Consider the following 12,370-nt stretch of genomic DNA (forward strand, 5'->3'; position numbering starts at 1 on the left):
AATTCTGTCATCTCTTCCTCAAGATTTCAGGCTCCAGATCTTGTTTTCCACATTAATTCAAGTTGGAGTGCAGCTTCGATCATGTTGGCAAACATTCCAAATGGAAATGAATTCCCAGGTTCTCACTAAAAATTGCAACATCCTCACCAGCCCAATCTGGATGACATTTTGGATCTTATGTAATGTCTGGTTTCCTAAGAAATTAAAAGCTTTCTTTATATAGCTCTGCCCAACAAATTTTTAATAAGGCCTATTCCTAATTACCTCTTACGAACAAGCAGAATCTGACTCCCTGAATACTGATCACCCAGAAATCCTTTTTTTTGAGCCAAGAGTTTTATTTTCAAAATTGATTTAAGTCACAGATTCAGAAGCCATGGAAGTCATCTTTCATTTTTCTTTTGATGAAATGGCCGATGGGTGAGCCAGCCCTTAAAGACAAGAGGCCAAGAGACTGGGCAGTTTGGCAATGAGGGTAAGCTCACACCCTCTTCCCTGCTCAGCCTCACTTGAGCAAGATAATTTACTGATTGTAGCACTTTGGTGTGCTTAAGCATCTCATCTCTACAATTGTCTATGACTTATACTGATACTCTTTCCATATGACAGATGAGGAAACTGAAAGTCAAAGTGGTTTGTGATTTACTTAACAAACCATCAAGCAGAAGAAGAGCCTAAACTCACAATGATTAGTATAAGGTAGAGCCGGATCCACGCACAACCTTCTGATAAAACCACACTTCATGGGCACTTGGGGTGTTTATGGGCTTTCAGCACAACATCTACAGTGGGATGTCAGCTCCAGAGAGGTTGGAGTAGCTCAAGCTATGGAAAAGTTAAGGAATACTTGCAAAATTGTATTGCAAAACCTCCTGAGTGTCCTAGTTACAGGGCAAACATCACAAGATTACAGGTATGGTGCTATTCTGACTTTGAGAATCAAAGACAAAAAGAAATTTCTCCCAGGGAGAAGATTTTGAGCTGACTCTGGAAAAAAATGACTGAAGTAGAGTAATAAGAAAGCATCTCATGCATTCCCACTTCACAACGTAAGAAACTCCAGGAAGCTTGCTCATTCATGAGTGTGACCAAAAAGTAGAGGAAGCTCAGCACAGTGGAGAAAATGCTGCTAGCAAGGTGGCCCAGTAAGTACCTGGGTTTCTATGTGTCTTCCCACAGCTTTGACCATTCATGTCTTCTAACTTAGTTAACTCAATTGTAAATAGGTGGGTAGTTGAGTAGGTGGAAACTTTTTCTAAAAGACTCTTTTCAAACCTTTTCAAACCAAAGGTTATTATGGCTTAAAGTGAGGAAGACATTACATTCAAATTCCAGTTTGAATTAGAACAGAATGAAGTCTGTTCATGGAAAGATTGATCAACCTTTGGAGGGACAAACGAAAGAAGATAAGGGAGAGCAAAGAAGGAGAGTGAGGAAGACCATGGAAGGAGGCTTAGAAAGGAGACCTGGGAAGTACAAGCCTTTTCTTCTACAGGATGTGTTCTAGATTTTCATTCCAAGAGGGTTTTATTTGTTTTGCTCCAAAATAATATTAATTTGATTTTTGTTTTAACCTAATGTCACTCTGGCAAGCCTCCTGCCATCACCACAGGAAGAGACTTTCATACACAGTAATCATTTTTTTTCTTTCTAGCTATTGAGATTTTAGTAAGTCAGATTTTTTTAGTTTCCAGAAAAACCTCATCTCCAAATCATCATTCCTTTGAGTATCAGTTTCAATGATAATTTTTCCACCAGCCTCCCTAGACCCCCGGGTCCTTCTTTGTCTTTCATGATCACAATTGTCTTTGTGTTAGTTATAGATGTGCATCAATTAATAGAACAATCTATCCATCTGTCTGTCTGTCTATCTATCTACCTATCTATCTATCTATCTATCTATCTATCTATCCTTCCTTTAAGACTTTAAGATGGGTTTGTTTCTTCATTTTTAATTTTTTTGGGGGGGTTGTCACACCCACACTGGGATTGCTCCTGACTCTGACTTAGGAATTACTCCTGTTGGTGCTTAGAGACTGTATGGGATGCCAGGGACTGAACCTAAATCAACTGTGTATAAGAAAAGCAGCTTAACCACTGTACCAGCCCTGAAGATAGGTTTTATAATGGCACTACACCACAGGAATCTGTGTAAAGGTTTGTGATGTTCTTCTCTAAAGTGCCAAAGCTCCCATAACATCTGGAGCAAAGGTTAATTGCGACAACAAATGGAAAGCAGGATTGCACCTCATCCCACTGGCTTATTCTCATCATCATTTTCAAAGGGTGCTGAACAAAAATGCAGTTTAATGAACAGACACTGAGTAAATTAGGGAACTACCCTCCACAAACTGAAAACAAATTCAACAATGTAAAGATTTGAAGTTATTCCTATTTTTATGTTCTTACTTTGTGCTAGTGGAATCTACATGAAAAGAATAGTTTAGAAGGTAACTTTTCTCCATTGGTCTTAGCATCAGTGAAAGATTCAATAGTAACTCTGCTGTCACAGAAACTAGACTATTAGATTTGCCAGTGATTAGAAGTATTAAGTAACCATATTTATCCAGTTAAATATTTTAATTTACTATAAAATATTCTTATTCTATTAGAATATCTTTTTGTGTGGTTGATTTGGGGCCACTTCTGGTGTTACTCATGGTTTATTGCACCTAGGTATCATTCCTGTTGGAACTCAGTGGACATTATGTGGTTGGTGCTAGGAAACAAACCTGGGTTCACCACATGCAACCCATATACCTACCTGGTGTACTATCTTTTGGACCTCAAACTCCTCTCTGTGAAACCCAGATAGAACTTGAACTCATAATCTCTAGCTCTGGAGGTTGATCACTCGGTCACCACTCTATTAGAATACTTTATCATAAAAATTTTAGATGACCTGATTCTGTGATATCACTTTCTATTTTAATATATATTTCTAGGTAACTGTATATATATATAGAAGTTTGATGTATTAAACACTTATATTACAGTCCTCTAAAGTCTAAGAAGTTTCCTATTGAATATGATCCAACAGTACATTTTGTTGTAAAATAAAGATGGCTTTGTGAAGTGAAAAGTTTATACAAAATAAATATGCTATTCCATCTTCTCCAAACTCTGAACTTACTAAGGTCAGTGCTCAGATCAGCTTTTATCCCACAGGAACTTCAAAGGAAATGTGTCCTGAATGAATGAAGTAAGAAATAAACAAGCCTACTCTCTGATGCATACATAAGACAGACATGTGCATTCTAATGATCAAATTCTGAAAGTTCTTCCAAGTTTTACCACTCAGAAGTACATCGTATGACTTAACAAGATATTTTTGTTATAAGAAAATACTTTTAATAAAATTTAAACAGGTAAATCAGGTAGGACCTAACAGGATGCTGAAATTTCCTACCTCTCTCAGGTAGGCCTAACTGACACCTATCACCCATGAGAAAAAAAATTAGTGCAATGACTTTTGCTTGAAGGAAGAGCAGAGTACCAGGAGAATGGAGCTATCTCCTAAAAGAAATATCTGAAGGTGTATATTTATTTATCAGCAAAATGATAAGCAGTGGGGATTATTATTTTGGAGATGTCTGAGGTACTGTCCACTAAGGACAAGTCCTGTCATTGGTGGGAATGACCAAAGAAGGCCCTGAATGCCACATGTCCTTTGTATGGCATCAGGGATTTAAGAGAGTCCCCGAACTTATGTCTATGAACCCACAATGAGAATGAAGACAGTATAACTTTGTGATGGGTCCAGCTATGGTTACTGCTGCACTGTGAACAAACAAGACCCTCTGAATGTGACACGTTTCATATTGAATCTTGTTGACCCTCTTTCCCTCTTCTGTAGTTCCTTTTAGGCTGCCATTGGTTTGGGGTTAACAACAAATAAATAAAATGGTTTCTATTTTCCATTTTGGTTCTCTGAGAACAAATAGAGACCACCTATCAGTTACAAAGGCAAAAGCAACTTGCAAGCCACTGAAACCATTTTTAATTCCATTCTTTCCTTTGGGACTCCACTATTGAGGGGGCAGGAAAAGGTTTGTTATTTCCGTCTTATAGGACTGGAATTGAGATTCAGAGAGGAAATGTTCTGCCAAATGTGGCACACCTAAGATCGAATCTCAGGTCTGCCCGTCTCCAGATCTCAGTGTTTCATCTGCTTTTCACCTCAACCTGAACTCATCCCTATGGTCTCGATATAAATAACCCTGAAAGTCAAGCTCTAATGTTCCAAGTATCCAAGTCCACTTAAGGTTCCTCAGGACACTCCAGGTTCATTAACTTTGACGAACCTTTGGCTTTGATGCCATAGCAATGAAATGAAGTAAGAAAGGCAACAGCCTTATGATGAAGAGGAGAGAGGAACATGCCCTCCCATATGCAGTGGTTTACTCTCCCCCAGGATTCATTTTCTTTGAAAACAATGACTGTGCCCCAGAAAATATAGTGAAAACTTCAAACTCACAATCTTAATTTGGGATCTTGATTTGGCAATCACACTGATTATTGGAAACAGGAAATTCTCTTGGGGGAAAAATCAGGGACTGTGTTGGTGAGTTCCCAAATGTAAAAGCTCTGTTCTCACCCTCTGAGCAGAGTGCCCTTGTGAGCATGATGAAACCTTGGTCAGGTTCAGTGACACGGCCGTCCCTGTGTGTGGGAGCACCTCAGAAAAAGCCTGCTCAGATCACAGAGAGAGTGCTCTGGGTTTGACTTTGAGACTTTTTCGTTGGAGAAACTGGTACCCCATGAGTCTGCTTCGGCTACAAACAGAGCACCACAGGCTGGGTAACATAAACAATAAAAATGAATTCCACACAGCTCTATAGGAAAGACATTCAAGAACCAGGCATTGGCAAAGCGGGCTGCTTCTGAAACCTCTCTTTGGTTTGTAGCTCATTGCAGTTCATCTTTTCATGGTCTTTCCTCTGTGCAAGGCTGTGTCCTCAATTCTCTCTTTATAAGGACTGCAATAATAAGATTGGTTGAATCCATACCTGTCCTGCCTTCTCATTTTAACCTAATCATTTCTTCAAAGATTCTGTTGACAAACACAGTGTCATTCTGAGCTCCCGGAGGTAAAGGACTATAGCATATAAACTTGGGGATGTGGGGTGGCAAGGAGACAGGGACACAATGAAGCCTATTATACCTATGAACAAACTAAAATAACTATTCAGAGAAATTTATTTTCTAAGAGTCTCCAAAACAAAACAGAAACAAGAACAAAAACTTAAAAAGCAAAGGAAAAAAGTCCTTCTTTCATCATTGCATTAATGAAAGTATTTTAGTATCTCATTTGGAAATGAAATGCTTTTCTTTCCATGTTTGCCTCCACTAAGCATGGCCAGCATTCTGTTTTCTATTGCTGTTTAACTGTGTCTTTCCAAATCGCTCATAAGATCCCAGAAGAGAACAGGACTATTGTTCAGTCGTTACTACTGGTCTATGCTACAGGGCCACCCTCAAGAAGAGGGTCTTCTAATATAACACAGCCAGCTTCTAATAGAACTCACTTAAGCAAACATTTCCTAAAGTTTGTCCAGGGCAGGCTCTGGACTAGCCCCCTGGTCTGGCGATCACTGAAGATCAGTGGCTGTGATTTCAAGAACTAAAGCTTGCAATTGGATCAAACGAGGCTGGAGTGTGTTCAGATCTCCCTTCAGCAGCTGTGTGGCAGGATCGTGGCCTGGGGATCCCTCAGAGAGGCAGGGCTGAATGCTGTGGAGGGAATTCATACCTGTCCTGCCTTCCCTTTTGAGGGGATGCTGGAAAAATCTCCTTTTTTTGGTACCTCAGCTTGAAACATCTTTCAGCGCAGACCTGATGAAGGAGTTCCTTTATATTTGGACACAATGGTTTCTCACGTTAGGGGTCTGTAACTCCTGGCCTGGCATAAGGACCCCTGTCCTTATGCAGCTCTTCCCCACTTTCATCAGAATTAGGTCTGAAGCAGCCAGGTGACTCTCCTGGAGCCAGAAATGGGTCAGGCTGGCAACAGCATACCTATCAGACTGACCACACAGACAGGGCAGCAGAGGGCACAGAGGGTTTTGCTAACGCTGGTGGATTCTGTGCTGTCTCAGAAGCCACACTGAGACACAGGAATGATGGGAAAAGATCTTTCACTCTGGCTCAACATTTGCACTTTTCATCAGCTTGAAAAGGTTTTTCTTCTTGTCAGCCCCTCTCCTGGGCCTTATTACATAACCCCCATCTTTTTGCAGTGCTTCTCGCTTCTAGCCTATCAGATACAACTGTCCTTTGATTCCCCCTGGGTATGCAACCTATTCTGTCCTTGGACAATTCTGGAAGGAGAAACATTTTTGTGGCCTTTTTAACTATTTGAGAGAAGAGCATAGAGCGAGTTTAAATACGGTTGTTTAGAAGCTGCCAAGATTGGGGGCTTTATCCTAAGAGTCACGCTTTTCCTTCTGGGAACAAACATCTGCTCTGTGGTTCTGGAGGGGTTACATATAACACCGAGGTATGTTTCATGTTTACATGATTTCCCCATCCTGTGGCTGGTACCTTTTCAGTGCTGAATAGTTTAGTAGATAAATGAAATGGCTCACTTTCCACATTGCCTACTTCTTCAAAGGCAAAACCGTTTTCATTTGGAGAAGATGAAAAAAGGAGCATGGTACACAGAGCTCTCTTAAACACAGAGTGACAGCTCACATGCCCTTTGGTGATAGGAAAGTGGCTTTGCCAAATCTCATTTGTCTGTACTTTCCTCGGGGCCGAGAATGAAGAGGGTTTTGAGGCTAAGCTTCTGGGTGACAAAAAAGTAGAAGATGTGACTTTGAAAATGACGGAGAATGGTCTAACAGGCTAGGAAAATGTGTCCCATTGCATTTCTCTGCAAACACACTTTATGCAGATTGAATAATAAATATATTTTCCAGAACTTCTAAATTAAAGATATCTATATGCTAGTGAGTTATTGTCCACTATCCTTAGGAATGTCACACTAATTTCTTCAAAGCTTAAATATATGACACTGATGGTATAGTAACTTTCAACGCAAATTTAAAAAGATTGTTTTCTATCAACCAGTGCGGTCCTCGGGTGCTCAATCTTGGCTTAATGTGCGTTCCTGTCACTCATTAGTGGCCATGGAGGAAGGCCCATATGGATTTTAATAAAGCTCGAAACACCTGAAAATGTATCATCCTTTGACACAATCTCTCTCTAGCGAAGCAATTGTTTTCCCACCCACCTTGAATCTTTGCCACTGGATATAACCTTCAGCCCAAGTCCTGTGCGCATGGCTGCCCTGCTTTCCTTTATATAAGACTTGATTGTCTTGATGTGTAGCCCTAGAAAACATTTATCTTATTCGTGTTTAATTTAGAAGATTTTGGGATTCACATTTTGCACTTAAAATTGTAATGTTGTAGCAGTTCAATTGTTTGAACTGCTGTGTGAATTCTCCGTAGTTATTTTCCATTCTCCCTTGGATGGGCATTTGGGTGGATTCCCAGCTTTGCTATTTGCGAGCTGCCTAGCTCTGGGCATTGTGATACATGTTGCTTCTTGTCGAGGTGTAAAGATGGAATTTTGGGAGCACAGCTAGAAGAAATAGTCAACTTTAGCAGATAATGACAATATGGAATATTTTATGGAATCATCACTCACACACAGAAATACATGTGGATGATCCCTGTTGTCAGTATGAGCTATGTGACATATGCTACCCTGAGAAAACATTTTTTTTCTCTTTGATGTTGCAGTCAGAAATATTAAAAAGAAAACTAGTGTCTTTCTTCTTCTAACCTAAGATTATATAAGCACACACAAAATGGAAAGTTTTAGATTATACCAAATTTAGCAGCAATACCGCTGATAAAGGAAGACAAACTGAAAGAATACACGGCAGTAGAAATTGTACCTCGAAAGGAACAGTTTTATCTAATGTCCAGGGAAAGATCAGGTTCTACACAGTACACGTGCTGAATTGAGCATCCATGTTATAGATTTCAGACCCCCAAGTTCACCAGATCTCTCTACCTGCTTCTAATTATGCTGTCATGGAAAATCAGAGTTTTCTCTTCATCTGCAAATAAGAGGCTCTTTCTTGGTAAAAAAAAAAGACCATATATGTATATATATGTGTATATATATATATATATATATATATATATATATATATACTTTAATCTGTGTAAGTAAAGAAACATTCCCAATAGTGACATCATTAGCTGTTTGTGGTAATCATCAGTAAACACTTATTTTTACTGTTCTCTAAACTAATTCAATGTTTGACTTGGACAATTGCTATTTCTGTTCAGAAACTGCTTGACATCTCTGTGCAACAAAATACATCGCCTTGCATTATAATTTCATATGAAACTGTATTTCCTAAAGATGATGTATTCTAATCTGAAGAAAAAAAGACAATGAAAAGCAGCTTACCTTCACGTAGAGCTGCTGAAATTCCTCTAGATTCAGTCTCCCACTTGGGCAGTCCTTGAGAAATCCTTTGTACCACTGCTTGAGTTCATGCTCATTGAACTCTGTGCTCTTTACCAGGTCCTCCATCACTTCTGGGGCCAGTTTGCTATTCTGTTTCCCCATTCTGTCTAAAGAAAAACAAATCAGCACAATTAGTGCCTGAGCCGTGATCTTTTCAAACTTGATTAGCAGCCAAACTTGTGTTCCAGCAGTCCCTTGGTGGGAGGGAATCCCTACAATGTCTGATCAAAGTCTACTCGAGTAAGCTTCCTTCTAAAAAAGAGTAGAGCAAAAAAAGACTCGCAGTTCAAAAGGTTGTGGAACTCATCCTCCTCCATCATCTATCATGTTTTGCATGACATTAAATCCCAGATGGAAAGACGACTGTCCATTTTTGAGCTCTTCATATTAAATACATGGAAGCTATTTATATTCTTTGTATATCATTTGCAATTCATTAATACTTGCTACAGGGATGACTGAGTCAACATTAGTTTGCAAAATTGTTATTAGTTTTGTTTTTAGGCCAGACCCGTCTTTGTTCAGGGCTTACTCCTGACTACACTTAGGGATCACTCCTGGTGGTACTTGGAGGATGATGTGGAGGTGATAAGAATTAAAACCAGGTCTGCTGTGTGCAAGGCAAACGCCTCACCCTCTGCTATCTCTCCAGTCCAGTTTTCAGAATTATTAACAAGAATAAGAAGGTTTTATAGTCAGATGATTAAAAAGTGACTTGAGAGGCTGGAGCAATAGCATAGCAGGTAGGGCGTTTGCCTTGCACGCGGCAGACCCAGGTTCGATTCCCAGCATCCCATATAGTCCCCCAAGCACTGCCAGAAGAGATTTCTGAGCGCATGAACCGGAGTAACTCCTGTGCATCGCTGGGTGTAACCCAAAAAAGCAAAAAAAAAAAGTGACTTGACAATTTTGATGAACAATGGTAAAGAGTATCAGTTAATCTAGTTCTACAAGTTGCACCTTTTATTCCCCCCACAAGTGAAAATAGCTAATTTTTATTATTCACATCTTCAGAGATATACTCCAACATTGTCACCAGAGTTATTGGTTTCAGAGTCAGAACATTCTTGATGGATTTTTGTGAGGTAATGATTGATGAATTTTTGTTGACCTAACTCCATTTGTAATTATTATGATGATGAAGTCAAATAGTAGAGTGAACAATAAATGTTACCTGTATCATACCCATTTTTGGGCTAGATTACAGAGCCAATGTCATATCAGGGAATAGGTAGACTATCAAAGTTTTGGGATCATCCTGATTTGTTTTTGTTGTTGTTGCTTTTTGAGTCACACCCAGCAATGCTTAGGGGTTACTCCTGGCTCTGCATTCAGGAATTAGTCCTGACAGTGCTTGGGGGACCGTATGGAATGCAGAGGATTAAACCCGGGTCAGCCACTTACAAACCAAATGCCCTATCCACTGTACAATCTCTCTGACTCCTCATCCTGATTTTTATTACTGATTCAGTCATTTATTGATTCAGTCATGTATTCTGTATGACATAGGTCAAAATCAATTACGCTATCTTGATTCTTCCTTAATGAAGTGTGCGTTAATAACAACATTTCAGATTTACTGTGATGACTTCTTAAAATATGTAAATAAAGATAAATACGCCATAATATTAATGCAAGAGAATTATGTGTTATTTTTTAAATTTCTGTAATGTTTTATACTAAAGAAAGAGAAAAGAGGCCAATTTTGAAAAGTCAAATTAGACTTGAAAATCTGAGGGATCATTAGAGTGTCACAAGATGCTTAAAATCCTGTTAGAAGAAGCTGTAGCTGAGTTTGATTTTTGAAGAATTTACTCCACTGTTCTTGAAACAAATTTTCTCCCAGGCAGGTCTACACTTGCAATAGCATAGAAGAGATCATCTCATCACACACTTTTTTTAAAAACCTTTTTTAAAAAACAGATTCCACACCCAGTCAGTAACTTGCCCCAACATTGAACAGTTTTTCACTGTAATGAAACTAACCCACTCCTGCTTCTTCAGAGAACACTTCCTCTTTGGCACTATCCCAGTTGCACACAGATGGGCAAAGATACTACAAACATAGCCTTTTGTCTTCCAAGCTCTTCTGCTGGTGAAAAGGACCAGAGGATCAGAAACTGTGCCTTTGATCATGGAGTTTCTCTAATTATTTTTGCTTTTAATTTTAAATTCCAAGACTTATTAGTTTTGCGTCTCTTACTTGTAAATTACTGTGGGATTCCACAGCTGAATATGGAAATCAAGTGGTACTCAGGTGTCAGATTTAATCGATCTGGATAAAAAAACTGTAATTCACAGTTATCCTGATAAACAGAGCTATAGTTATCAAACGTTTTTTGTATCAATTTCACTTTTGGTAGAAAATGACAAATTTTTATTACAGAATCTTACTTATCACTAACAGCTACTGATTAATCAGTGATAGCTGTGAAGTGTATTGAGCACTTTACAAACTTGATCCCTAACCCTAGAATAACTCAGAATGAAGATTAGACACATTTTTTCTCTCTTCCTCTCCCTCACTCTCTTTCTCGCTCCCTCTCTTTCTCTCAGAGTGATGTGCATCTGGCTGTGTGGGCCTGATGGTTTAGTGATCAAGCTTGGAAGTACAAGGGGGTATCCAAGACCACACTCAGTGGTACTCGGGAGATGATCAAACTCAGGTCCTTGCAAATGCCCTGCCAATTGGTCAAGAGATGCATAGTAGAGATAAATTTGAACTGGCTCTCTAAGACATCAATTTACAATCACAGAGAATTCAACAGAAGGTATTTTAGGAGCAAGAACAGGAGTAAATCCAGAAGGTTTAGAGGCTGAATCAGTGTTTCTCAGTACTGAAAGAAAGGCTAAGAGGGGCCAGTCATTTTGCAGACCTATTTGGGAAAGACTGTTAGATTTACCCAAACAAGAAGTTCAAAAGTGAGTTGATATTAAGAATGGGAAAATAGATTGAGTCATTAACTACACCCACTCCCCCGAATCCCTACTGCCTGTAGAATGTCAACAATGGGTCAAATTCTCTTCAATGTATCAGCAAGGTATCTTGGAAGCCCCAAGCATCATCTAAGATACTTTACATTCTTCCATCTGCCTGGGAGAGGGTGGTCTCTTAGACCCAGAGGGAACATTATCAGCACCATGAATCAGAGTTTCAGTTTCACAGATTCAAATACAGGACTTCATGCTTCATGGTTCAGCTCCACCACTCAGGTGTGCCTGGAAATGGGTGAATCACATAGAAAATCAAGTCCTGATGTGACATGACTCAGATTGGCACTGCCAGTGCCCTCATCAGTCTTTCCTGGATTAATGATCAGTCTCCTTTTTGGACTTTATGACTCCAATCCATGTTTGCCAGGTTGCTTGAATGAGTTTCAGAAATCTAAACTTAATCATTTTTCCCTCTCCCTAACGCATTCAATAGTCTTTCACCTACTACAGGATGCAGCCCATTTCCCTAGCACGACATAGGTTCTGTCCATTTTTTTATCCCTACTTTCAGCAGTATGTCTTTTTACTTCATTTGTCTGCAATAGTCAACCATTCCAGATTCCAGGACTTCCATTCACCCTTTCATGCTTGGCACATGTTGTTTTCTCCTCCAAGAATGACATCTTCTTGGCTGAGCAAACTTCTCATCAGTGACCTTAGTCACATATCACCTACTCTATGAAGCTTTTACAAACTTTCCAAGATCCATTCAGGGATGTATTTTTTTTGATGACTCCATTTTTCTTATAAAAACTTTGGTGTGTGTGTGTGGGGGGGGGGGTTGAAGATGGTTTAGTGGTAGAGTGTCTGCCTTGCAGACTTGAGGCAGAGTTTCATCCAGACTTAGCAAACCAAATGTGAGGACATGGTTGAGTACCACCAAGCC

At 39.5% G+C, this 12,370-nt stretch overlaps 1 protein-coding gene across 1 annotated transcript in view; it reads right to left on the minus strand.

The window, feature by feature from the left end:
• The window catches only part of VSNL1 (visinin like 1), a 115,913-nt gene that overhangs the window by 61,037 nt on the left and 42,506 nt on the right, over positions 1 to 12,370 (minus strand). The window contains exon 2 of the mRNA XM_056123113.1: positions 8,431 to 8,597. Within this exon, the coding sequence (XP_055979088.1) occupies positions 8,431 to 8,592 (162 nt within the window). The 5' untranslated portion in view covers positions 8,593 to 8,597. The remainder of the gene's footprint in view (positions 1 to 8,430; positions 8,598 to 12,370) is intronic.

Source organism: Sorex fumeus, unplaced genomic scaffold, assembly GCF_029834395.1.
Source record: "Sorex fumeus unplaced genomic scaffold, SorFum_2.1 ptg000006l, whole genome shotgun sequence".
In the NCBI taxonomy this organism is placed as follows: Eukaryota; Metazoa; Chordata; class Mammalia; order Eulipotyphla; family Soricidae; genus Sorex; species Sorex fumeus.